The 26989-nt window shown below is 39.9% G+C and overlaps 1 protein-coding gene across 2 annotated transcripts in view; it reads right to left on the reverse strand.

Moving 5' to 3' along the window:
- Positions 1-4324: 4324 nt before the first annotated feature.
- Positions 4325-26989, reverse strand: part of FBXL17 (F-box and leucine rich repeat protein 17) — a 492553-nt gene continuing 469888 nt past the window's right edge. For both annotated transcript variants that reach the window (XM_042990905.1, XM_007094101.2), the window contains 2 exons: positions 26239-26381; positions 4325-7243 (listed from right to left, as the gene is read on the reverse strand). In XM_042990905.1, the coding sequence (XP_042846839.1) occupies positions 7103-7243; positions 26239-26381 (284 nt within the window). In that variant the 3' untranslated portion in view covers positions 4325-7102. The remainder of the gene's footprint in view (positions 7244-26238; positions 26382-26989) is intronic.

Genomic DNA, 26989 nt, shown 5'->3' on the forward strand with positions numbered 1-26989 from the left:
AACTGCTCATTTCAGCGATAGGTTATCACATTATCAGACAAGTCTCTGTATCACTAAAAGGTTTGATATCAGATTTATCTGTGTAATTAAAAATGAAGTGATAGTGAAAGGGTCCCCCACTGTTTTACAAAACAGTGTGGTGGTCCTTTGATTCCTGTGGTAATGACATAACAGTCTGCAAGAAATCCCATAGCTGCCTCACCGCCACTTGGACAGCTGTTCTGCTCACAATTCCAACGACAGTCGGCTAGAAACCAGGAAGTTGGGCAACACTATGCTCCCAGCGCACAAGAAGAGAAGGGTGAGTTACTGTGTTCCCCACCTCTGTCACCATTTAGACACGGGATTGTGTAAACCCTGCTTCACACGGAGCTAACCTCCACTACCAAACCAGGAGGGAACCTCACAATTCTTGATAATCAATCATTTTAAACAAGGTATACAACCCTTTTCCTTTAAAATTTAATAAGATATTTGATACAAAATATTTTTTTACATAAACATACATTATGGAGCAGATTAATAAAACAAATACTCTGAAGCCACCTTCAACTTAGAATCTACAGATTCTTTTGAAGTCTCTTTGTGAGGTCCTATAATCCCAACCCACTGTCTGCTCCCCACAGAGGTAACCACCACTCTGAAATTTGGCAGTTGTTATCTTTATCTTTCCTCCTTTTTATAAATACATGTGTGTCCCTAAATAACAGCTTACTTAATTTTGCTTGTTTTCACTTGATTCTAGGATAGAACAACACACTTTAGGTTTTCTTCCTACCTTTCAGGCTATTCCACCTCAGTTTCCTTGCTCTTCCAGTCTTCCAAATCTAGGCATGCCCGGACACAGTCCTTAGACCTCTTTCCAGCTAAATTAATGGGTGATGACCAAGTATGATGGTTACAGACAGGTGCATACATGGTTTTAAATGCCACCGATAAGTCCCTCTTCTGAGCTGACCTTCCGTATCTGACTGCATACTCAACATACTCACTGAATGTCTAATAAGCATCTCAAAATCAACTCATCCAAAACTGAGACTTCGATCTTCTCCAAAATTTTTTTTCTTCTCCAAAAAATGGAAACTCCACTATCTTTTTTTTTAATTTTTAAATTTTACTTAAATCCAAGTTAGTTAACATATAGTGTAATAATGGTTTCAGGAGTAGAATTTAGTGATTCATCACTTACATATAACACCTAGGGCACATCCCAACAGGTGCCCTCCTTAATGCCCATCCCCCATTTAGTCCATCCCCCCACCCAACAACCCTCAGAGTGTTCTCTGTATTTAAAAGTCTCTTCTGGTTTGCCTGTATCCTATTTCATTTTTTCTTCTGTGAGATTAGAGAGATTGTTTGGAAAAGTCTCATACTATATCCATGTGTCTTAATCTCTCAGTCATCCACATGGAAATTATCCATACAAAAGAAAAAAAAGGCTTTTCTTTAATTTCTGTTTCACTTTACTCAGATCTACCTTTCAGTTTGCAAATTCCCCCTTTGGCTGAATACCACTACTATTCAAGCCTTCCATCTTAATTTCTTTTTTGTTTTTAATTTTTAATGTTTATTTCTGAGACAGAGAGAGACAGAGCATGAGTGGGGGAGGGGCAGAGAGAGAGGGAGACACAGACTCAGAAGCAGGCTCCAGGCTCTGAGCTGTCAGCACAGAGCCCGATGCGGGGCTCGAACACACAAACCGTGAGATCGTGACCTGAGCCGAAGTCGGACCCTCAACCGACTGAGCCACTCAGGCGCCCCCTTAATTTCAATTATTACATTTTGATTTCTAAAAATTCTATTTAGCTCTTTTAAGAATGTATCTGTTCATTTTTTTGATAGCTTTTTTCTTATATGTGTTTTAAATAACTTTTTTATATCTTTAAGTGTATCAAAACTTTTTGTATTATGGACTTGAAAATTTAATATTGACGCCTTTGCAGATGTGTGTTTGTTTTTTTTTTTTTTCTGTTGACTAGCGACTAGTATTGGTTTATTTTCTGTTCTCTGTGATTTAAAAATTTTTTTTTAATGTTTATTTTTGAGAGACAGAGAGAGAGACAGAGAGAGAGACAGAGAGAGAGAGAGAGAGAGAGAGAGAGAGAGAGAGTGTGTGTGTGTGTGTGTGTGAGCGGGGGAGGGGCAGAGAGAGAGAGAAAGACACAGAATCTGAAGAGGCTCCAGGCTCTGAGCTGTCAGCACAGAGCCTGATGCAGGGCTCGAACTCACAAGCCGTGAGATCATGACCTGAGCTGAAGTTGGATGCTTAATCCACTGAGCCACCCAGGCGTCCCCCCTTTTTTTAAAAAAAATTCTTTAAAATTTCTCTGTGATTTTAGATTGTGAGTTTAAATTAGTTGCCACTCTATTGGGGGGGGGTTCTTTTAAGGACTGGATTAAGGGTACCTTTCTCAAAGGATGATTTTTGTCTGCTTTTGTCAGGCAATGAGCATTCCTGTAATGAATCCTTTTAAAATACAAATAAGCAACACAAACTATGCAAGTACTGTAGATTCAGGTACTAAACCATGTGAATGGTAGCCAGTGGCTATTAATTTTCAAGAAAACCTTAAAAAAAAAACCAAAATAACTCGAGACTAGCCAAGGCTGAAAATGACTATTTGCATCTTCAGTTTTGGTTTTGTTTTATTTTAGTTCACTTCAGGGATCCTGGTTTTATGTGACGTGAACTCTTGATTTGTGTCCCAATTATCCACAGGCCCAAAGTTTTATACACATTCTCTAGGCTACAGTGATCAGTATAGTCTCCCAGATTTTGCAAGTTTCCAAGCTTCTCTAGAGATAAAAGTTTTAGCAAGCATCACAATCACCCAGAGGATTTTCTAGAACACAGATTGCACGGTCTTTGCCACAGTCACTCAACTCCGCCGTTGTAGCACAAGAGCAGCTACAGATAAGACATAAACAAATGTGTGTAGTTGTGTTCCAATAAAACTTTATTTACAAAAATATATATCAGGCCAGGTTTGGCCTGGGGCCATAGTTTGCTGACCCCTGTTCTTGATTGATGTCCCTACTCTGTTCCTGGTCACAAGAGGTTCCTTTTGCTTTCTTGCAGGCACAGCTAGTCATTTAAAAAGGTTTAAAAAGGGGTGTCTGGGTGGCTTAGTTCGTTTAAGCGTCCCACTCATGATCTCAGGGTTTGTGAGTTCTAGCCCGGTGTTGGGCTATGGGTCGGGCTATGCACTAACAGTGTGGAGCCTGCTTGGGATTCTCTCTCTCTCTTTCTCTGCCCATCTCTCTCTGTCTGTCCCTCTCCCCCCCTCCTCCCTTCCACACTTGTGTGCACATGTGTTTTCTCTCTCTCTCAAAATAAATGAATAAACTTAAATTTTTTTCTAAAGGTAAAAGGGTTTAAAATTATTTTACTGAAAATTTCAGAGGTTACATAGCAGAAAATCTTTCAGGATCTTCATTCTAACATATTGGCAGAAATAGAAGTCCTGCATTTAAATTTCTACTTGTTGAAAGAATTTAGGGCAAGACTTTTCTAGTGGAAACGATCTTCCTTCCCTACATATCCAATCTCTTTAGTAGTCCATGAAAAGTTTATGATTAGGCTTGGTTTTTCTGTAGAGGCTTTTTCTACTCTCTGCCCCTACGGAACATACTTTTCTATTTCACTTGGCCGGCTACCTACCTACCCAGCTACCTACCTTAACTTGGCTACACCCTGAACTTGCCTTGCTGTCTCATTCCTGCATGACTTTGCACATACTTTTCCATCTTCCAGGTTTGCTCTCCCTTCCTTCCCCACACTAAGTTTGTAAATTCCTGTTATTCCTTCAGCCCTCATTAGAAGTACCTCTTCTGTGAAGCTCTTCCTCTCCAAAGCTGCTACTCTGTCTCATGTGTGCCCTCTAATTATGCCTATTATTACACCTATTGTACTCCACTGCCACTGCTAGTTTTCAAGAATGTCTCCTTGCTAGGCTATGAGAAACAAGGATGGGAATAAGTCTTATTTATCTTTAAATGACCAGTGCTGGGTACATGTTTTTTACTCAATAAATTTAACTGTTTACTTTTGAAAAATTGAATAAATGGCAAAGCAAATGAATGACTGTTTAGGGAATGGGATTTTAAACAAACCACTTGTTTAAACCCTTAAGGTTTTAATCTATCTCAGTAATCACTGGACAAATTAGAACCTCCTAAACCCAGTCTTGTTCATTATCCTGGTTAGTCAAACCAACATAAAGTCAGGAGTGAAACACACAAGGATGTGGACCGCTGCATGCATCACACCCAACCAGCAACAGGGAGGCCTTTTATTGTCTCTAAAATAAAACAAAAGACAAAGTATTTTGTTTCTCTTTTATTGCAACCCATTGCAAGGTCAAAAGATTCACGGAAATATAGAAACTACAAACTGGGTGAATTTCCTTTATCCACTCAAAAAGACATTAAAGACAAAGGACCAGAATTTTTCACTACAGCAATATATTTCATAGTCTTTATTCTGAAAATACTGTTGACATTTTGGAGAGGATACAAAGCCCTGCATTAAACGTGTTCACATATATTTATGACATTCTAAGCAAAACAAGAAACTATATTGCCCAGAAATCATTTTAAGCCTCATTTCAAAGCATCTAATGAGAACACATTCAACAACCATCACAGGATCACTCAAGGTGATGCTTTTTTTTTTTTTTTTTTTTCTGGTTGTTTTTTTGAGATTAATGCTTTGAGGCTGGATATGATGTTTCTACAGATTTCTACAAATATACCAAAGCAGTTTTCCAGGTTATGTTGCATCAGGCTTTCTGGATTAGTCAACATCTTAAAGAATAAGTGCAAGTTCCCCACCCCACCCCACCCCCAAGCTAAAGCATGTTATAGTGCTGTATTTGAGATTCAAACAACGCAACGTTATAAAAAAAATCAATTTTACACTTCTGAAACCATTTGACAAGCAAACTGTAACACTCTAAAGATGACAACTTTGAACTGAAATGGCACCATCCATATCATCAATGGCTCTCCCTTCTTTTTTTTTTTTAACTATTTAAAATATAGTGTGACGTATATAAAAATTAAACTTTTGCTTATTCACTCAAGCTACTATTTCTATACATACTGTCTTATAAATTAGTTTTGGATTAAAAACCAGTTAAAATATTGTGAATTAAAATATTTTTCAGTGGTGGGGAAATGAATATGAAAACGATACTATTTGATGTGCAAGATGAACTCTTTTATTAATAATAAAGTTTTTAATCTTACACAAATTGTATTCCTTTCAAATTAAATTAGTAATCTATCTAGTGATGGAAAAAATACCCTTGGTGCTTACTAAGTAGATTTTCTTAACTGATTGGGATTAAAAGCAAAACAATGCCACATCAGAAACATGTTGACGTAATCAAAGGAAACAGTGTTTACAAAAAAGGAGTCTTTATAAATAAGTGAATAGTATTTGAATGTAAAGCTATATTTTGTTTCTTACAGCTAGTATCATTTTAGCCATATTGGGGCTTACAGAAAGTGAAACTCAAACCTTAGTATATCTGTTAAAGACCAAAAAAAACCAGTTATGTCCACATTGGGGGAGAATAAATAGCAAACTCACAAGTCAGGGTTTTGTATCTAGCTCTACTGTGAAAGATAATCACTCTTTAGCTTAAAAAGGCTCCCTGTGGTCTTGATTATAAATCTAGACACAGGCAAGTTTACTTGAGCCTGAGTCCCTACTATGAATTAATTGTAAAGATGTGTGAAATCAAAACACATATTCATTTACTTATCGATATTGTCTTAACTGAAAGCTGGCAATCTTTAAACAAAGAAATGCTTATTTCTGACAAGTGTAAACAAAATCTTAATGAAAAGACTTTCTAATTTTTCCTCTTAACTCATACATTAACCAGCAATAGATCTTTGCAGTAGCACAAGAACTATTCAAAAATAACATGCATATATCCATAAAACCTGTTCTAAAGCTCAAAGCAAAGCAAAGAAAACAAAAAGAGAGAAAAGAAAAAAAGAAAGTAATAGGAAGATTGTCTACTTATATCTCACTCATTAATTTTCTATTCATGTGACTACCTCCAAATTTCAGAAATACACGTTCATAATTACCAAAATTAACAAAAAAATAATTAAATGATCGGTAGGGTTGTTTTTAAATAACTGCGCACTATTAATTACATTGGTGCCTTTAATGTGGAGAATGCTAAGGTTAGCTCCAAATATCATTAAAATATATCTGGACCAGTTACTATCCATGAAATAAAAGCTAACACAACATTAACACAAAACTTCACTGAAATATTCAGGACTCAACAGAACACATTTGCAAAATAATGAATAATTAACTTTTGTGAGCTGGCCAGGGGAGTTCAGATCGTTGCCTCCATATAAAAACTTCACAGAAGGCTTAATTCTCTCTAGTCCCTACATCATCTCCAGATAGCAAGTTGACCATCTGTGGATACAGTGAGTTAGGCAGAGCCACAGTGGATGACATGTTTCCTCAGTGACCTGGAGGAAGGCCCCTGTGTCAGAAATGGTCTAGAAAGAAACTGCCCTGGAGTTGTGTACGCACGCACGTGTGCATGTTTATGAGGGAGTGTAAGAACGTATATGTGTGTACGTGCTTGAAATTTTGCAGGGTACTGGTTTCCTGGTTTCCAATTAGTGCAACATCACTTCTGGTCTGGTGATCATCAGAAGTGCACGATTCTATCCCATCAAAAGACAAAACAGTTGCATTTATTTTGGGGCGTCTTCAAAAGGCAGTAGTTAGAAGCTCAAAATAATAGACCGATGTTTTTTTGGTTCTACAGGAAGAAAAAATTTTTAGAGAAACGAGTCTTTGAACTTAAAAACTAAAAGGTGTGTGTGGCTTTTGAAATCTTTAATTTTTAAGGAAAAAAAAAAAACCCAGCTCACCTGGGAACAGATAGCAATTGCGCTTATGCTATGCAGTATGCAAACAAGACACAAATATACACACTCGGGTACACCCGTACACGTGGAACAGTTAAAACCCTTCCAAGGGATCGCCTGCCCCAAATCTCCTGCTCCTCTCCGCCCTGCTGACTGATCCGGGTGGACCTACACAGGAGCAGGAGTGTTAGGAGGAGGCAGCAGACATGTTGGGGGTCCAGCCCATCTGATAGGCTCTCTCCAAGGTCCTCTTGCAGTCCTGCAGCACGGTGCTGAAGGTGATGTGGGGGTACTGCTGCACCAGCTGCTCCACTGTCACTTCATTGACCTGCAACCAAAGAAGAGCCATCGTCAAGCACAGGACGGGACGGCTGAGACCGCCCACTGCCCGTGTCCTCTGACTGACGTGCTAATGGTGGTAACAGGAACTCTCACCTCATTCCCCGTCAGCAATGTGAGCCAGTGTTCTGTGAGAAGGTATGTGTCCCTTTTTGCCTGACCTTCCCGATTTCCTGAGTACTACATTCACCCTCAGGGATTTTTTAAAGAAGACATAGGATATCAAGAAATCAAATGTGTTTTCTAGAAGCATAAATGATAGCGACTTGTTGAGATCTTAACAATGCCTACTGAAAAGCTAGTGCCTGGGAGGAGAGGCAGCAGGGAGATAGCATTCTAATGTGCATTTAGCTACATCATCAACCTAACAGCTTTTTTAGGACAAAACTGTAGAGTGGTAGAGAGGATCCACAGGAATCTAGATGGAAGTGTTGGGGGAAATGTTTATTTTTCTTCCCTTTAAATGTTAAGGCATTGCAAACTTCAAGTCCCTTTGTGAAAAGGGCTGAAATGTGAGGAATCAATAATTAAAACATACACGGCTGGCAGGTCAGGGATGGCCCCAATAGACCTTAACCATCAAAGATACCACCTTGATTCTTGATTAGACAAGGCAATCAGACAGGCCTAATTAAAACTAACACCTTTACAATTGCTGCGCTGTGAAGGGATTAATTTGTCAATTATTTTTAAGCTGATTGCAGTTCATATCACAGAAGTAGACAGCTTCCTTCATCCTTTAGATAAATAAATGATTAACCTAAGAACCACAACTTTTAGGTAGCTTTATTTAAAATCTTTATTGAACACCTGGGCATTTTCAAATGCATCAATATTTCATTTATACTGAGTAAGCTGGTCTGAAAGAAGGTGCTTATGATACATAATTTTGTGCTCCCTCTCCATGTCTGTCCATTCTTGAAAAAGATCAGGACCACCAAGAAATGCCTAAAACAACACCAAACCCTTGCTTTTTGCTTTGAAAGCCTGCCTAGAAGTATGACGACCATGACATTCAGTCGTCTACACTTTTCTGAGATAACATGATGTTTTCTGGGTGATTTGGAAAACTGTTATATATAATCTTTTTTTTTTTAAATTGAGAATTGATATTTCAACATTGCACTGATGATACTTAATCTGTCAGAACACCTCTCTATTCAAGACTTGCTTGTATTAAATCAACTTTCACTCCAAATTCAACCAAACCATGTAGTTAATTCTTTTTGTGATAGTTATGATGTATAACATTGTTTTCAAAAACAAGAAGAAAATCATTTAAAGTAAAAAAGAAAAACTGATATACAAATTAGAGTTGAGAATATGAATTGATGGCCTTAAGAGGATTCTTATGCAACATTTTTAATTTTTTAATTTAAATTTATGATCTAAGTTTTGCTTGGGTTGAGGCAGCCTAAGACAGTACACTTAAGAAGGCCATGCGCCGTCTGGCTCTATGTATCTCGGTAGCGTATTTTTGATACTCCAGTCACCTGACTTAATCCCAGATGATCAAACTGTCCAAGTTCTTTCTGGCCTCAGGGTCTTTGCACATGTTATTCTCTTTACCTGGAATAGTTTTTTACCCACTTTCCCCTAAAAGCCCTCTCTTCATGTCTACTTCCTACTTACTCTTGAGTTCTTAGCTTCAGTGTCATTTCCCCAATGTCATTTCACTGCCCTATCCCTGCTCCCCCCCACCCCAAATTAGGTAAGGCTTTTAGGTTATTTACTCTTCTAACACTGCCCACTTTGTCTTCATAACACTTATAAAGTTAGTTTATAATTACTTAATTTAATATCTGTTTCTCCTGCCCCAATGTACAATCCACAAGAGCCATGATCATTTTTGTACCCACAAGTCAGGCCTAGTTATTAGTGAAAGAATGATAAAAAAAAAAATACCAAAAGGCAAGTAAGAAATGGAAACTCAAGAGCAAGGCAAAACCAGACATTAAATACTAATCACACAAAGACCAATTCCCTGAGGAACTCTTATTTGGCTCAGGAATTCCCTCCTTCAAGAAACCTTCCTGAAGCAAGCCTATCTCCCAGAAAGGGTTAGGTACCCCCTTCTCTGTGCACCTGTGGTGGGCACCCTGCATGGTTCTTTCTTTTATTTAAGCACTCTCACTGTGTAATCATCTCTTTACTTGCCTATGGCTTCCACCTGCATAAGTAGAGCCTCTGGGGACCAGAGACTGTCTCTTGCCTTTAAGGCTGTCAAGCTGTGTGCAACGTAGAGAAGAAAAATGGCAACTGTGGTTCATACCATGGACTTGAGAGTCGACCAGAAACAGGTTTGAACCCTCATTTCACTTTACTTCTTTAAGATTTAGTTTCCTCAACTATACACACAGGATAAAACTACTTAAAAGTAACAGGATTGTTGTAAGGCTTAAGTGTAATGATATGCTTAACACTGTGACTGACTTAAAAAAGGTCCCCAAATGGTAGCTCTTATTATTAGAGCAGGCACTTGGCAAATGGTTATGAGGTGCATGAGTTAATTAACGATATGCTAGGGTGACTGATTCTCTGTCGTGATGCTCCATATTGTTCAATTTCTGAGATATTTCAGAAGTGAACCTTGGTATCATTAGTTGTAGTGTTCAAAATAAAATAATCATAGGGTGAGAAGTAAGCTTTAAAACATACATCATATACAGGAAGAGTCTATTCTACCTTATTGGTCTCTGGAGGTGATTCCAGAACTTTCCTTAATGGAACAGTGCAGGTTTTAAATATCTACTTGCAGAAAATCCTCCCTTTTCTTTACCTGATGTTCCCTACTTTGCTGTTAGGTTACCTTCCTCCCTTCTGTCATAAACAAACCCATAAGGATGCAGGTCTCATTAAGAAAGAACTGAAGTCATTTGGTCAGACAGGATGCATGGCAAGGGGAGAAAGTCCAGACCACTCAGTATTCAAGGAACAATGACCAGGAAAACAGATAACAGAAAACCGAGAAGAGAAAACATTTAAACCCACTGTAAAGATGGGCACTGTCTTCTGTGCTGCCTCTTTTCTGATCTACATGTGGGCTTGCCCAAAGTCCGATACCTAGGGATTCACAGGCAATCTGTTTTCGAGGTCCAATTTTTAAACACAGAAAAAAAATATCTCTATGTGATAACTGTTTTGTGGGAAGACAGATACAATTTACCTTAAGCAAACTGATATATAAACATAAATTTATGAAGTATATAAATCAGGGGATAATTATTCACTTTGGTAAAGGCATCCACGGTCAGGTTAACTGATTTTCTCTGCCAATATTGTATATATACTTTGATTTACCAAAATTCAATTTACCTATTTCAGTTGCCTAAAATAAGGTATACCCATAGCTGAGAATACAGAGTATGTTAGGCCTCTGGCTTTCAAAGGTTATGGGCAAGAATAGACAGTAACTTGGTTTTGTATAGTTGAATTAAACCAGCAATCCTCTGTGGATATAATATGTCTTCTAAGTAATCTTTTTGCTAACTGTGCTCTGTAAATTCTAGAAAACAAAGCAAAGGGGAAAATGCAAATATTCCATTTTAGAGCTTTGTTGGGTAGAAGCTATTCAGGGGAAATACATGTGTTCCCACTAGGGAAGTTTCTATCTTTTACTTATAGTGTCTCCTGGCGATACAGTGTGACAAATTTTATACTAAAGTTATTTTCATTTACTCCTCAGAAGTACAAATTATGCTCACCTCTTTGTATAGAATCCATAAGCACTTTGGTGCCTTAGAGAAAAAGTTCAGCGTTAGACACCAGGAGGGTCCAAAGCATTTTAAATTGTTACGCCTACATACACATTTCTGCAGACATTTTGTCATGCACAACTCCACTTGCTAGAATGAAAGGAACAATTCTCTGTTCCAACTCATAAAATGTGTGTAATATAAAAAAGGAACATAGATTAATTTTTTTACATTTCTCCATGATCCCTGGTTTTCTGTATTCAATTTCTTTTCCTCTTGCTGAAAACCATCAACGGCAACTCCTATATTACACTTGAGATTTGAAAAATGCAGCCTATCTTCCTAAAGAAATATGCAGTGGTGTCATTTGAAGAAATTACTGTGATTAAAGGAAAAAAAAAAGTGTGTACCACAGGTTATTTTTTAAATATAAGAAAGATTGGATTTTATAGTTCTCTCCAAAGACTGCATAACCATAATTTACATTTTCAAAATTATTATAACTCTTTTCAAGGTAGTAGCAATTTGTCTGGTATTTTAATCTATTTTGAGTTAACATCTATTAGCACTTTTTGAAAATGTGAGGTAAATTGCTATGCTAATTAAGGTAAATCATACCATAGTTTCATTCTCTTCCTGTTACTACTATGGAAGGATGAGAACAGACTCTTCGAGCTTCGGAGATTCAGTTCAAACAATCTCTCTAGACCATCACACTCATTCCTTCACCTTATCAATACTTTCCCCAGAAAGTTCCAGCTAAGTGCAAGCCCAAATCTGAAGTATCTCCCCAATGATACCTACCATTCAAAAATGCTATTTCTGATAAAATTTTCAGAAAAAAACATTTATGTGAAGTGATTATTATTTCCTCTTTGTCTCATGTTTTAAAACAGGACACGTTTCTTGTGAGGGGGGAAATATTTGACACCTGAGTGTATGAAACTCACATTCATGAATATAATAAACAACTTAAAATCACTTTTTAAAAAAATCATTTTTTTTAAATGGAGAAAGTTTCCACGCAAAGGTGACCACTACTGAAAATATCAATAACATTAAAATGTATTACGCTATTGCTAGACTGTGTTTCTTGACAGCAAAGAGTATTTGAGTCATCTCTTTGTTTTCAGTCCTTTGCCCACTGCCTGGCATATTCTCGCCCCCATTAGATTATGAGCTCATGAGATAGGAGTTTTTGTTGGTTTTGTTCACTGCCACATCTCTGGCACCTATAGAATGCCTAGCACCTAGTAACTACTCAATAAATATTTGCTGGCTAAATTAATGTAGTAGTTGTTCACTGAACAGGTACAGAGTAAACACAAAAGCACGAATTAGTTCTGCATCAGAAACAGTGGACATAACCTCACCTTGTTCCCAGACTGTTCCCACTACAGGGGTAGCAGTCTCTAAAGTCTGGGCATTATGGCAGCTCCAAACTCCTTTCATCCTTTGAAGTTCATACCTAAGGCGATTCTCTGTGTTACTCTCCTTTCCAACCGACATCACCGGGCGCCTCTTTCCAGATGCACCTTCCCTCGGGTTTCCAATAATTTGGCACAGGACACCAAAGTAGCTCGTGCTGGTGGTTCAGTAATTTCTGCTGGGTCATTCTGCTGTCAGACAGTACTAAGGAAAAGCCTAGGCCATACTGGAGTTAAATGAGGGCAGCCTTCCTTACTGGAGATCAGTGACACACTAGACTGGATGGATAACACTAAGAGACACGTTACTGGTCACTAGATATGAGCTTGTTTCCAAAACGTTGCAAAAACCCACTTCTGCTTCCAGCGTCAGTGCCCTGCTCAGGGCGGCAGGCCCAGGTGGGCCCCACAGAGGATTCTGAAATTTTGTGACATTTAACATGCCTTCTCATGTCACAGTTATCTGGAGGCAGAAGGGGAACTGTGGGCAGATCCCCTGACTCAAAATGATGCTACCTCAAAATAATGCTACCCAGTTTCTTGGGCTTCAGAAATTCTACCTGCCTTTACTGCTCCCTGGGGGGCAAATGGAAATCCGAGGAGCTTTTTGTTGCTATCGTTGGTGTTGTCATCACAGTGACGTGTGGCATTTGTTGTCCCAGATAGCATGAAAATAATACTGCAACTCACAGTACAGTCCCGGGCAAGGAAGAATTCTTCAAACCAAACTGTCCTACGCCCCCCACTGAGAAACACTGTGCTCATCAGAATGAGGCACTTGTGTGGTAGGGGATAAATCAAACACATTTCTTCTCTTCAGCATGGTTTACTTTGGCAAAAAGTTGAACATAATTTGTTAATTCTTCACCATAATGACCAATAAAGGTAAAACGAAAGTATGCCTCCACTCTAGCAAGGAGGGAATGGGAAAAGTATTCAATGAACATCTACTATTTTCCAGGCATATACGCATTAATACTCCTTATTTCACATGAACTGTGGCTCAGAGAGGATTAGTATTTCACACAGGGTCATGTACCTTGTAAATGGAAGCTAGGATTTGAATCCAGGACCCCTAAGCAAAGATGTTCTCTGCACTGTGCCATGTTGCCTTGGCACACAGGTAACAGCGAGACGCAGGAAGTGCCATACTGTGGCCTAGCTGATCACCTGGCCAGTAAACTGTTCACTGACATTCCTTTTCCATCTATGGTACAAAAAATGATTTCAATTTACATATAAGCACATTTCAAAGTCCTTTACAATGTCTTCAAAATGGCTGCTCTGTGGGAATGTAAATTATAATAGATCTCACTTTGCTTGTGGAATATTCCATGGTGCAGCTGTGGTTGCATGAGACTTTGAAACATGATAGAAACGTGATGAAGCTGCAGGACTAACAAGGGACCTTCTGGCAGGGCAACTGCCCATGACATAAGCAGGCATTGCTTTTTCTCCAGTCTCCCGCCCATCAACACGTTTTTCTGTGTCCCAGACAGAGGTAGAATGGCCAACTTGACAGACAAGGTTCTTGACCCCTTGGGGCAAGGAAAATGGACAATTATACCGGCAACAGCAAAGCTTGAGGATTGATTTCTAGGGGAAGTGCAGGTTGCTGTAGACAGAGGCACCTGACCTTTTCTAGGAGAGCTGGAAAAGGCTTTCCAAAAGAAGGAATATTTAATTGAACTTCTGGACAAGGAAGCATCAGCCTGTGTACACATTTGTTAAATACACACATATTATTCAGGGAAGAAAGGAAACCCATTCATGAGCCAGAATAAACCACTAATCTGTCCCTTACTTTGTAAGCTTTGTAAGGTAATGTTTCTCCAGCTCATCTAGCAAACTCAAGTGTATAACTTCAGTAGTTCTTGCTTCACATAGCTCCATTCTGAGGAAAGGGGAGTGAAGAAAATGGATCCCCCTATCTTCAGGTGGGAAAAGTAAGGAACCCACAGTACATCTGTGAAGGGGCTGCAAATAGCACATTCAACTCCTCTCTCCTAATTCAGGGCTCTTGCCCTCACACTGGTCTGTCATTCTTCACAGACTCCCTGGGCAATGTCACTCACTGCTAACAGCCCCAGAGGCTGACTCCTGGCGGCCCAGAGGCAGAGTGTTGTCTGTCGGGCAATACGCCTCTGGAATCTGCTTCTCTCTGAGTTTCCTGGATCTGGGAAACTGTACTGGCTATCAGTGGAACCCGGCATTCACAAGGTGTAGCAAAAGTCATCGCAGACAATGCATATTCAAAAGAGGCCCAATTGCTCTTTAAGCAAGTGCCCACTGGCCCCGAGATGGGCACATATTAAAATGGATAAAATAAGGGTAATGTGAATTCTAGTAATATGTCAACTTTGCATGTAAATGAGATGAGTCATCTAAGTGCAGTTTAAAATATTTTAAATAGGACACTAAGAAAAGAATAAAACAGCAGATGATACATTGATTTTCCCAGGACCCTGCACAGCCAACAACATGCAGCAGGCTCTCTTTGGGGATTCTATTTTCTTCCCTTCACAGAGGGACTTCTCATGTCCCTGCTTGGGTGACATACCATGTCTTACCTATGTTTCCCTATGTTAGAACAGGGAGGTCCAGGACACCAAAAATTTGGAGGGACTTTTACACTCTCTTACTTCATTCTCTTCACACTCTTTCTCTTCAGCAGCAAGGCTAAGCTTTCCAGAAGTCTGGAGGAGGATACAGCAGTAGCTCAGTATGCATGAACAGGCTGCAGGCAGAGCCCACAATGAAGATTAAGGGTCTTTCCCAGACTGGTGAGAGCTGTGAAAATGATTCTAGGTGTGAGCCAAAGCACCTGCTCTTTGTCTCTACTCAACAGTCAACTTCGCATTCCTTTCCTTCCCTCTGTCTCTCTTAGTCAAGCCAAGGCCCTTCACCACAAACCCCACAGCAACTCAGACATAACAAATGTTTGATACACATTTATTGACGTGGGATGAGTTAAACTGTGTCTGCAAACAAGAACACAAATAAGAATACAGTGGATCTCAGCATAATTGCTCACTAGAATCACCTGGGGATCTTTTTTTAAAATTTTTTTTAACGTTTTTTATTTATTTTTGAGACAGAGAGAGACAGAGCATGAATGGGGGAGGGTCAGAGAGAGGGAGACACAGAATCTGAAACAGGCTCCAGGCTCTGAGCTGTCAGCACAGAGCCCGACGCGGGGCTCGAACTCACGGACCGCGAGATCATGACCTGAGCTGAAGTCGGCCGCTTAACCGACTGAGCCACCCAGGCGCCCCATGGGGATCTTTTAAAAACCCCAGTGCCCAGGTCATATCCCAGACTAACTGTACCTGCATCTTGGGGAAGTGGGACCCAGGCACCAGTGTTTTTTAAAGTACCCCCCCTACCCCAACCCTCCAGGAGATTCCAATGTGCAGCTTGGGCTGAGACCCACTAGGTTAAAGCTTTCAGCTGTGAAGTTCCCAGAGGGCACAGGTGATTTCTGCTCCTGGGAATATGAAGGCAAAGTCTGAACTAAGATTATCTGAAGACAACAAGTAAGCACTTGTCTCCCACGCTGCCCTCTATATTAAACTGAGTCAGGGGTTCTGGAGAAAAGAAATGGTTGCTCCTACAGCTTATTGGCCCATCTTTTTACAAATACTCACCCCTACCCGAAACAAAAGGTATATTCTTTGAATGTGGTAAAAACAGACTGGCTTCCTGTCTGTCACCATTGGTCTTGGATCTCTAGTTGGGCACAGCCCAAGGAGGCCACTTCCTGAGTTTTCCAATAGCTAATGGAAGGGAAGATTCCCCTAAACTCAGCTGTACATGGATGGATGTAGTGTTTCCTCAAGGGACCACCCATGAGGTGAAGGACAGGGCACACATGACTAAGTATTTAATATAATTTTAAGAAGAAAAATTGATCATCTTATTGGAGACTAAAAGCTACCTGTTACATTTGGGAGTCAGGTGTCTACAGGCCACCCACAATGCACTATGCTTCATGCATGAACCTCCCTGAGGCCTTCAAGGATGGATTTTTTTTTTAACAGAAAGAGGTAAGAAATATTACTCTTGGGTGGTAAAATACTCATCTAAAAGTCCCAAAGCATGGAAAGAGACAGATACTGAGAATGCAATGAACCTGACAGAGGCAGGCTCATAAATTCAGTCAACTTTGTCAAATGCAGTCATTCCATTTCAGAATCTGCAATGATTGGAAGTGCTATGCTCTGTCAATATCACAACAGGCCTGGCTTCATGCTGTCTCTTTTTCATGAGATGTGGGTAGCCTGTTAACACTAGCATTGCTTTCTATTCACTTGAATTAGCACAGTGAGGAAGCAGCAAAGAACCTGGGAGGATGAAGATCACAGAAACGCCTGCAGTGTTAAGTGAGAATCGGGGCTCGCCAACCTGAAGCCTCTAATTAGAGATTAGTGTGACAGGAGTCCAACAACCAGACTGTCAGAGAGAAATTAGTGACATTTTCATTCCGTTTCTCCAAGCAATCCTCCACCAAGAAGGATGTTTCAAGTCAAGTGTAAGCTCTATGCAGAGCCTTGCATAGGGCCACTCTGAGGCCACTGACCGCTGGCCATGGAATTGACCTAGCGCACAAATGCATACATTTTTTAGTATAGATTTGCATGTGCGGTACAGATGAGAACCAAAGCGGACCCGTGTGGGACATCAGGATGGAGATAGCTACTTGGTGAGTCATCTGCAATGCTCTAAATGGTTCAGCAAAAGATCGACTATTTGAGAAAAACTGGGCCCTTAATAAGATAATTAATGTAGTCACTAACTGAGCGGTAAGTACAATGTATTTATAGAACACATCTGGGTGTTTCTAAATTAAACTCACAAAGTTAAGCTAAAAAACACAATCGAGAAAGAAAACTCTCAGAACTAAAAATGTCTTCTTGTATGCTTAATGGCTTTCTTGATTTCAGTTTTTATTTTCTTACAGAAAGCCTGGGGCGGTGGTAATCACCAGTGGACACCTGACAAAAAAAAATATCTTTCTAAAATGGCATTTGCCATCAGGTAGAATTTATGGATTTGACCTGTTTCCTAAAACAAATTTATTACCAACAAAAATTTATTCTGCATAAAAGTGATCTGTAAATCTGTAGATTAAAAAGCCTGAAAACAAGTGATATTTCTGGTTTTCAGAAGAGAGACTCTACATAAATCAGAGAATTCCAGGGTTAGGCTCTGAAGGATGCTGAGTCCAATCACACAGCAGATGCCTGAACTCAGTCTGTGACTGTCCTGAACCCCAGGGGCTTTCAGCTACACTCAGAATTCCCCAGCTACAGGAAGCTGGTGTTAAATCCAAGGTGTTACCTTTCTAATTTCCCTCTCTCCAGATACTTCTTATAATCTATAAAATTATCAGGAGGAAGTGGGATCTAATGTTTTTCAAACTTGCTTTTAGCTGTACAATACTTCTGCAAACCAGAATAATAAATAAATAAATACATAAACCAAATAAGTAAACTAAATAAAAACAAAGCAATAAAAATGGGGTTGCTCTGGCTGAAGTCAGTTAGATGGTAAGGACCAGGCACCCTGCCCTCTTAGCTGCTCTGTCATTCCCAGAGACTCTGAGGAACCTCCTCAGAACCTTGGAGCTACACAGAATGCAGATAAGAAACACAATCCATTCATCCATCATCCAATACATATTTGTTAGGTAACTGTTATGTATCAGCCCCTATGGCTGGGTCTGGCAATATAACAGAAGGAGAAATCCATGGATCTTACAACCTAGTGAGGAGGAGAGTGATGGGGATGAAGAAGGTAGGAATTCACCACCACATGGTTCTTGCTTGCAAATGGTCCTTGCTTGCTTCATGTAAGAAAGTTTACATGCGTTAACTCATTTCTCTCCATAGTCTATGGGATAGGTGTTATTTTTATTCCCTCTTTACAGATGAGAGAGGCGGTATGGGAGATGGAGATAGAAAAGCCAGGATTGTGGTGACATTGAAGGCAAGAGAAAAGCGTTCTCATGAAAGAGGGCATGGTTACCATATGCGTGCAGCTGCTAAGGGATGAGACCAGTTGTGGACAGAGAAGTGGCTGCTGCCTGTGGTGACAAGGAAGTCACTGGTGATGTTGAACAGACTCAGTGGCGCGATGAGGATGGAAGTAAGGCTGTAAGGAGTGGTGAAAAAGGAAGGATGACTGTTCATAGTCCATCCTTTGCAGAAAGGAGTTTAATAGGAGAGTGGCAGAAAATAGAACTGTAGAGGAATGCAGCTGAAAGAAGTTGTGGGGTCAAAGCAAGGTTCTTCATGCAGAAGAAATATACTTTGGGGTACCACTTTCAAAAATTAATTTGCAGTCTTACCGCATTGTAAGTGCCCATTTGCTGGCCTGTCTCCCCCAGGCGACTCCCCTACCTATGGGGTAGGAACTGCCTTGTTCGCTGTTTTTTCTGACCCGTCTCCTATCACCGCGACTGGAACCCAACAAGCACACTCAACAAATATTTCTTGAATAAGTGGCCAAAATAGATAAAAATTGGGAGAGGGGAAGGAGTTTGGGTTTTTTCTTGAAAAACCACTTGCCAAATAAAACTTTCACTGCAAACCTGCTGCTGGATGGCCAGGTTTCATGTGCGGGCTGAGCCTGTTCCTTCCCAAGGAGTCCCTCAATCTCCTGAGCCACTGTGCGCTGTCTTTATTTCTATTCTGTGAAGTCAGGTGCTAAGGAGTTCTGGGATCTAATCTGAACCCTGTTAAGAAACTGCTGTTACCTTCTCTGTTTCTAAATTAGAAAAATAATATGATCCTGCAATCTAATTCTTTCATATAATTACTTAAGCCAAATCAAAGTTCCAAGGAGATTATTTACTACAAAGCAATGATGCTCCCTGGTGCCTTTAGGCAAACTCCAACATAACATTCTATTCCTCCAGCATTTGGGGAACAGTAGGCCCTCTGCTTTCTCCTTTCTAAAAAAAAAAAAAAAAAAAAAAAAATCATACATCATTCCCATAATAGAAGTGAGCAAAATATAAGCAGCTCCTTACAGCACTCTCCCTTAAAGCGTTCTAGGTTGATGTCGATTTTCCTGAAGAAGCAAACCAAACAAGTCCCAGCCTGCACACTGAGTGGCCTTCTAACTTGGCAAGTCTTTACTCTGTTTACCCCAAAGGACTGAGACCTATTGGTCTCTGAGTTTCTTCTTCCTTTATAATAAGTGGAATTGTTACTTAATGAATTTTAGCTACGATAAAAATAGATTCTATTTGTTTCTGAGAATTGCTAAGTCTCGGGGCCTGGTGTTTCTCTGTAAGATCTTCGCATGTGAATTTCTATTCATGGCTACAATATCATGAGCCAGGTAGTTCATGTCATGGTTGAATATCACAGACCAGATTCTAGAACAGATACGTATATATGAATAAATATAATAGCACTAGCAGTGGACATTTACTGAGGGCTTGCAGCGTGCATGACTTTGGGCTAAGTGCTTTATTGCAATATCTCATTTAGTCTCATGACAACCCTATGGAGTAAATACATCCCAATTTTTCAGATGGTGAAACTGAGGCTTTTAGAGATTAAGCTGTCCAAAGTCCACAGGCAGTCAAGTGAAGTAGGTAGAATGTAAAAACCCAGCAGTTTGACACCAGTGCTTACCAGTTTAACCTTTGCCATAAAGCTGTGTTTCTTGGTTTAATGCTTAAATACAGGGAAGGCTTTTCAGGTGCCCAGGATTGGCAGAAGAGGAGACGGGAGCGCTTCGCCACAGTGCGGTTGTGAGGTAACCTCTGAATTTCAGCTGATGTGTTTTTCTGTTTCAATTACCAGGAATAATCAGGAGAGGGTTGTAAAAATGTGTTTTAAAGTGTTCCTATGCGAAAATCACCTGGAGAAACTGTTTTATCAGCAAAAGGAACAAGATGCTGATACTTCAAGCGAAGGACTTCAGTTCAGATTTTAGAGCCCCAGCCATGCTGTCACCATTTTTCATCTTCCCTCTCCCTCTGAGCACATGACTACGGGCTGTCAGGGCAATGGTTATGTCGCCTAGGCCTTGGGCTGCACAGTCTAACACAGGCAAGACCGCTCCCACCTTATCAGCACAGGACGGTTTGTTTCGTTTTGTTTTTTCACTTTATTTTCTTTGATAAGGCATAAATTTTCAATTCTCAGTTTTGGCTGTGGGCAATCTGGAAACAGCTGTGCATGAATGGCAGGGAAGAGGGGAGTCCCTGCAGGTACACACTTTGTTTCATGGCTGAATTGCTACCCAAACAGTCCTGGACACAGCACCCCACAAATTATTTTTCCTTTAAACTGATTTTTCCAGTTAGTTCTGTGTATTAGTTACAGAGTCCTATATTATTTTCCCCATAGGGCTTTCCTGCTCCTGATTCCTAAACAAGCTGATAAAAACTCCATTTTCTCCACAGAAATATTTAGGTTGTTGAGGCTTTCTCTTACCATAATTACTTCCTGAAAAATGCAGTGGTCAATTTTTCCTGAATATTTTTACATTAAATTGGGCACACAAAACTTGGCCCTTGATATTTGAAGGCTGTAAAGTAGATTTCTGGCTTTAAAGAGATGACTGGTTTCTATTACTTGCTTTCTGGGTTGGCTTCTTATTGATTTGATTAAATCTCCCTACCATTTAAATGAGGAACTCTGTGTGAAAACACGAATTTCTTATGACCTGAAGAAATCATTTCTTATTGAAAGAAATCATCTGTTTCACTCCTTGACTAAGTACTTCAGGAATTGGAGCAGGTGAGGAGAAAGGTCTTGGCAATGGTAGTTTGATGAGAAATGAATTAATTCGATTATTTCCATGGTGTGGATCAATAATAGTCAGCCTCGCAGAGGCCCCTGGCCTGAAGGCAGCTGGATAATCAATAGGATCACACAGAGGCTTCTCCTCCCCCAGCAGCCTCTCTGATCTTTTCTGGGCGGACTCTTCACGCCTGTGTAATTCTAATTTATGTCAACTAGAAATCAAAGAAATTCCAAGAGGCTTTGGTCATAGGACATTGGGGTGGACCTTTCAAAATCTATTTGCGTCTATTCCTTCAGTAATGTGGCCCCCACAACCCTCCTGGCGCCTCTAGAGGCCAAGGAGAAGGAGCCTCCTCCCAACAGAAGGGCAGCTACCTGGTCCCGGCCTAGGCAGAGGGGCGGCGTTAGGTAAATCGAGGTACACTTTCTCCTTCCTATCTACAACTCTCCAGGGACATAAGAACAAATAGGCTTTTTAAGCCAAATGCTTTGCCAAGAGTGGCTCCCTCAATAACGCTCTTTAATGATACCCCAGACGCTGGCATTTTCAAATCAAATGAACAGTGTGTAAAATTAGTTCTGCATGAAGTTTAAAAAAAAAAGAAAGAAAGAAAGAAAGAAAGTGAAAGGGAGCTTTTAAAAGCTCCAGCATTTCTTCATCCAACTGCTTTTCACAAGGGTTTGGCATTTGAGAATTGCTACATTTATGATGTTATTCGCTGCTCATAATTCAGGCCCTCTGTCTCCGAACTTCTGTATTAACACACACTGCAGAGGTTTCCACCACGACTTTTTATCACCGAGGTTTCCCAAACCAGCCAGGCTGCCTCTGGCGAGGTCTGGTTTCTCAGCCAATGCCATGCCACTGGGCTCCCTCCCCTCTCATCAACCCTGTTACCCCAAACATTTTTCATTAACCTTGAACATTGCGTTTCCATTTGCCCTACAGCTTTCCCATGATTTTTTTTTTTTTTGTCCTTTTCAGTTTTGTTCTCCATCCAAACGGCCTTGTAAGAAATGAGGAAAATATCATATTATGAGAAGAAACAGATCTATATGGACTCTAGAATTCTACAGAATATTCTATTCTAAGGTTGTGAAAATATTCTCTGACCAAAACCACCTACTGTCTATAATTGTGGAAAGCAGAGTAAACATATCACTCTTATTAGAGAGTCCCGTTGATTATACAAGCAGTTTTAACTAAATCACCAAATAAATGCGTGTTAAGTTGATAGGTGATTTTGGGTCAACTCTAATTCCCAAGGTCAAGTAAGCCTTTGAACAGTCTTTAAGAATATAAGTTCACCCCAATTCATCAAAGCCGTCTCACACAGCGTTTTCTTCTCTTGGTTCTTACAATGCACTGAAGTTTAGGAGATTAAGTGGCGTCGGCTTTAAAACTCAAAGTAATGCCTCTAACATGCTTATCTATCCAGCAATCGGAACAGCTACTCAAACATGGGCTTCTTAACGCACTTCCTAGTTTTACAAGTGTTCAGGGAATGCTGCATTTGTGGAATGGCTGGAGGACTCCTCCCTACAAGTCACCAATGTTGTAGCCAAACAAGTTGTCTGACAGTCTAAGCGCACGTTGCTTTTATCTGCTAAGAATATGGTGAATGTTTCTCATCTGTTCTTTGTTTACCAAATGAGAGAGAGAAAGAACAGGGAGACAGAGGAAAACACCTTTTCCTACAACAAATGCAATGCATTTTGTCATTCTTTCAATTCCTCAAAAGCCCAAGTGAGGAAAAAAGCTCAAGTTCGGTAAAGTATAGCTTCCAAATTAAATATAAGTGGCCCCAAATGAAACTGGCTGTGTGTGAAAGAAAATATAACTGCCTTCACTATTTCGCAGAACTACAGGATCGCAGATCACAAGCCCGGGACACAAAGACATCACAAACCCCATCTTTCCCCCAGCGCAGGGATCCCAGTGACAATATTCCTGACAAGGGGGTTAATGGTGTAGACCATTGAGGTTTCTTGCTCCTCCTTTGGCTCCAGTTGGTGTCCAGAAAGGGGAAGAGCTCAAATTGATGACTGATTAACGGTTAGCAGATTTGGTTAAAGGACAGAGAGAAGAGTGATAGACCCAAATAGTTTTGTTCTTCAATTATTGGTTGGCACAGATGCTCACCTTGAGATAAATCGTGGGTCTTCGTGTCCATATGCTGATCATGATTTCTCTGTGTTTTCTATTTCTATTCTTATTTTTCTCCACTATTTTCTTATTACTCTCTTTTTGTTTCCCTGCCTATTTGAATTGTCTTCTCTTCAATTCAGCCTTTTCTCACCCTGCAAATCTTTCTTTATCCCTACACCCTGGTTAGTAAGTTGATTCTAAATACAGATTGTCCTATGGAGGCATTAGTTTTCCTTTGTCGAGTATGTAAAAAAAAAAAAAATGTAATTTTGACATCTTAGTATAGAAAATAATAACCTTCATTTTAACTGAGGAAAAAGTAAAAGGGCAGCATCTTTGCTAATCTTAGTTTATTTTTTCCTGTCTAATTTCCTTTCAAAATCAGATAGCAGGCAGTACAATTTTTTCTCATTTGGAAATTTCAAATATCAAAACACAGGTTAATATGACATTGATGATAAGAATAATCAGTAGCACTGAGTATTTTATATATAACAAACATGATTATTCTAAGGGCTTGGTATATGTTCATTCACTTAAATGCTCACAGAACTCTACAAGACAGGTACTATCATTATCTTCATTTTACAAATGAGGAAACAGAGGCACTGAGTAACTGCCGAAGATAACACTACTAAGAGCAGAGCCCAGATGTGAACCTAACTCTGGCCTCTGAATCCATGCCCTCATCTATTAACCTCTTTGTTACTCACATTGTTACTCTGAGTCTTGATAAAAATTTAAAATCTGGAGACAGATTGCATAACACAAATTTTGAAAGCTGAGTAGCTACTTACTCTAGGTTTCCATCCAACTAAATCAACAAACAAGCGATTATGTGCAAGGCTTTATTTGCACTTTGTGGGTGGCTTGGAAACTTCTTCTGTCCTCACAGAACCTCTTGTGTCTGGTTCTGAGCTGCCCTAAGCCTAACGACGCCAGGCAGTAAGGCTGGCCCCAGCATCCTCTGGGCTGGGCCGCACCACAGCAGGCTATGGGCAGACACCATGGTGCTGGAGCCAGAGGCTCTCAGAGCAGTTCAGTGGTTGGAGACAGGATTCAGAGGCCGCCAGAGGAAAGGGCTAACACTCTCTCAGGGAGACCACTAATCAGAACAGCCTCCCCATCCCATTTTGGACTAATTTGCGTCTGGGTAGAAAAGGATCCTTTCCTTAACTTAAAATAAGCAAAATGCTGGTCAGCAAATATGTCGGAAATAATCTTCTCCTGTACTAACTGGAACATAAACTTTTACCATTCATCTCTGAAGGTGGAGCTGACCTCAACAAATCTAAGGAGTACAGACTAGAAATATGGTAATTTCTAAGAGTGCTTGTGGATATACAGATCCGTTTTGAACGCATACATTTTGGCGTCCTTGGTTCAGGTAGTACCCAGGTAGTAGCAGTTTCTTCTGGCAGACATTGAGCAAAGCTGCTGTCATTGTTTAGCGTTTCTAGAATACTCCGCCTACTGTAGATTCTTTAACTTGTTTTAAAAGAAGTCTTTAAAAAAAAAAGATTTTATTTTTTAAGTAATCTCTACACCCAACATGGGTCTCGAACTCACAACTCTTGTGAGATCAAGAGTCACATGCTCCACTGACTGAGCCAGCCAGATGCCCCTCAGAGGAGTCATTTTAAAGTGAAAGGGTTAGTAGCACATTAGGTTAGTTAGTAGTAAAATCTGAGGGAGACCTGCAACCCCTGGGTCTAAGTGCTGTTGCTTAGTAACAAAGTCAGCCAGCTTTTTAGGTTGGGCTGAGAATATATAGTAAAATCTCTCTAAACATAACTAACTGGCAAAGGCCTAGTATAAGCTGGGATTTTAAAGCATTTAAAGCATTTGGAGAAAAGAACTAGGTCAATTAACAAAAATGACAAAAGCACACAAAGGATTTGGGCCATTCTTCTATTGGCCCCCAAATTTGGTACATTTAGAAAATGCATGTCCTTTGAGAGACATATATATTTAGTTTCACTCTCTTTTGCTAGATCTGTCCCTAGTCACCAGTTGCAAAAGTAGCACACATGTGTAAATTATTATAAGATGCTAGCACTTCTGAGCAAGTGTCTGAGGTGGATCTGTTCCCAGGGGGCAGACCCCGTGCCTGGAGACGGCACCCAGGTGTGCCACGGGCACTGGGCCCAGACCCTGGAGACCTGCGGTAAAATCTTGGATGACTGGCCTCAGGCCAGGGTCTGGTCTTACTAAGTCTCCATTTTCTCCTGTTCATAGCACAAATAACCACTTCTTAGACTTACAGGGGAAACATGGAAGCATCTCGGTAGTACTTGGTGATCAATACAGATTTTTATCATTTTCCTTCGTAGTCTTCAAGGGCCCCATATTAAACGTGGCACAATTTCCCAAACTCACACTCACATCTCTGGCCAGCGCCACTCACCTTCAGTGGGACCTCTGGGACCATTTCTCATCATGTACTAAAAGTGACATCTTAAGTGCAGAAAGGCACAAATTCCCACATAATATTCCCTCACTGGCCCTTTCTTGCCCCCAGATTGCCACAATACATACATGTTGAGCACTGAAACCACACACTTCAAATTGTGAAAAACCAGTTTGGCACTGTTCTTTCCACCTAACTGTTGCAGGAAACTTGGAATCCAGAAAAGAATTTTACCGTTAGACCCTGCACATTGCTGTGTGATGTGCAAACACTTTTAATTTTGGTCCGTGGACTTAGGGACAGGAGGCCAAATATAATTTGTGCGTATGATTGCTTTTCCTTTCTGCATAAGCACAAAATTCATTTTTAAATAGAAAAATGCAAAAATAACTTCAGATTAGTTTAGAAAACCAGGCATCTTGCAATGCAAGATGTAACAGTACATGTATGTGCACGTACACATACATACATATAGGGGGAGAGAGAGAGAGAATATCATAGAAAGCTATTAACTACAAACTTGATAGGTAACTCTTACTTTATCACATCTCATCAGTCCCAAATATCTTAGAGATTTGCTGCTCTGCGCAATCAGGGTGGCTCCTTGATCTGTAATTTCTTTACACCATCCAACATCCACAGTCTCTATTGTCATGCTGTACCGGCCAATGGCTATCAGTGCTGCAGAGAGGGACAGAAAGAGAGAAAGCAAGCATAAATGTTAGCAGTGTATGGGATCTCTATCTTATTATGACTATTTCTCTCATTTCCTCAGTAAATTTGTTCCTGAAATGTTGTGTGTAAATGAATGTTTTGTAAACGAAATTAAATTTGAAATGCTTTAGGAAAGCTTGCTCTATGACAAACCCTTTCACAAAGTGAATAATCATTCCATAATTCCCCTTTCATTGGAACACAGCTTCTTATCAGTTTTACTCATTACAAGGTTACCTGTACTTTCAAACATTCATATCTGCAGAAGGAATAAATTAAAATGAATTATATATATAATGTTACAGAAAATGCTGAGTAGAAACTAAACTTTACCCAAGATAACTTTAATAAATTTTTTAAAAGAAAAATCCATGTAAGCACCATTTTGAGGTGTATTATATACCGCATATAAATTTCTTTACCGATTGGCATAATTTTTTCCAGCTGTTCATGATCTGTAAAATGTAAGACTATATAATATTTTTCACATCAGTCCTTCTTGGGACTGTTAGGAATTAAGAATACATTATACATACAGTTGAACTTAATTGGTGCCATGCTACAGTGGGGTAAAG

Source organism: Panthera tigris, chromosome A1 (assembly GCF_018350195.1).
Source record: "Panthera tigris isolate Pti1 chromosome A1, P.tigris_Pti1_mat1.1, whole genome shotgun sequence".
Lineage (NCBI taxonomy): Eukaryota > Metazoa > Chordata > Mammalia > Carnivora > Felidae > Panthera > Panthera tigris.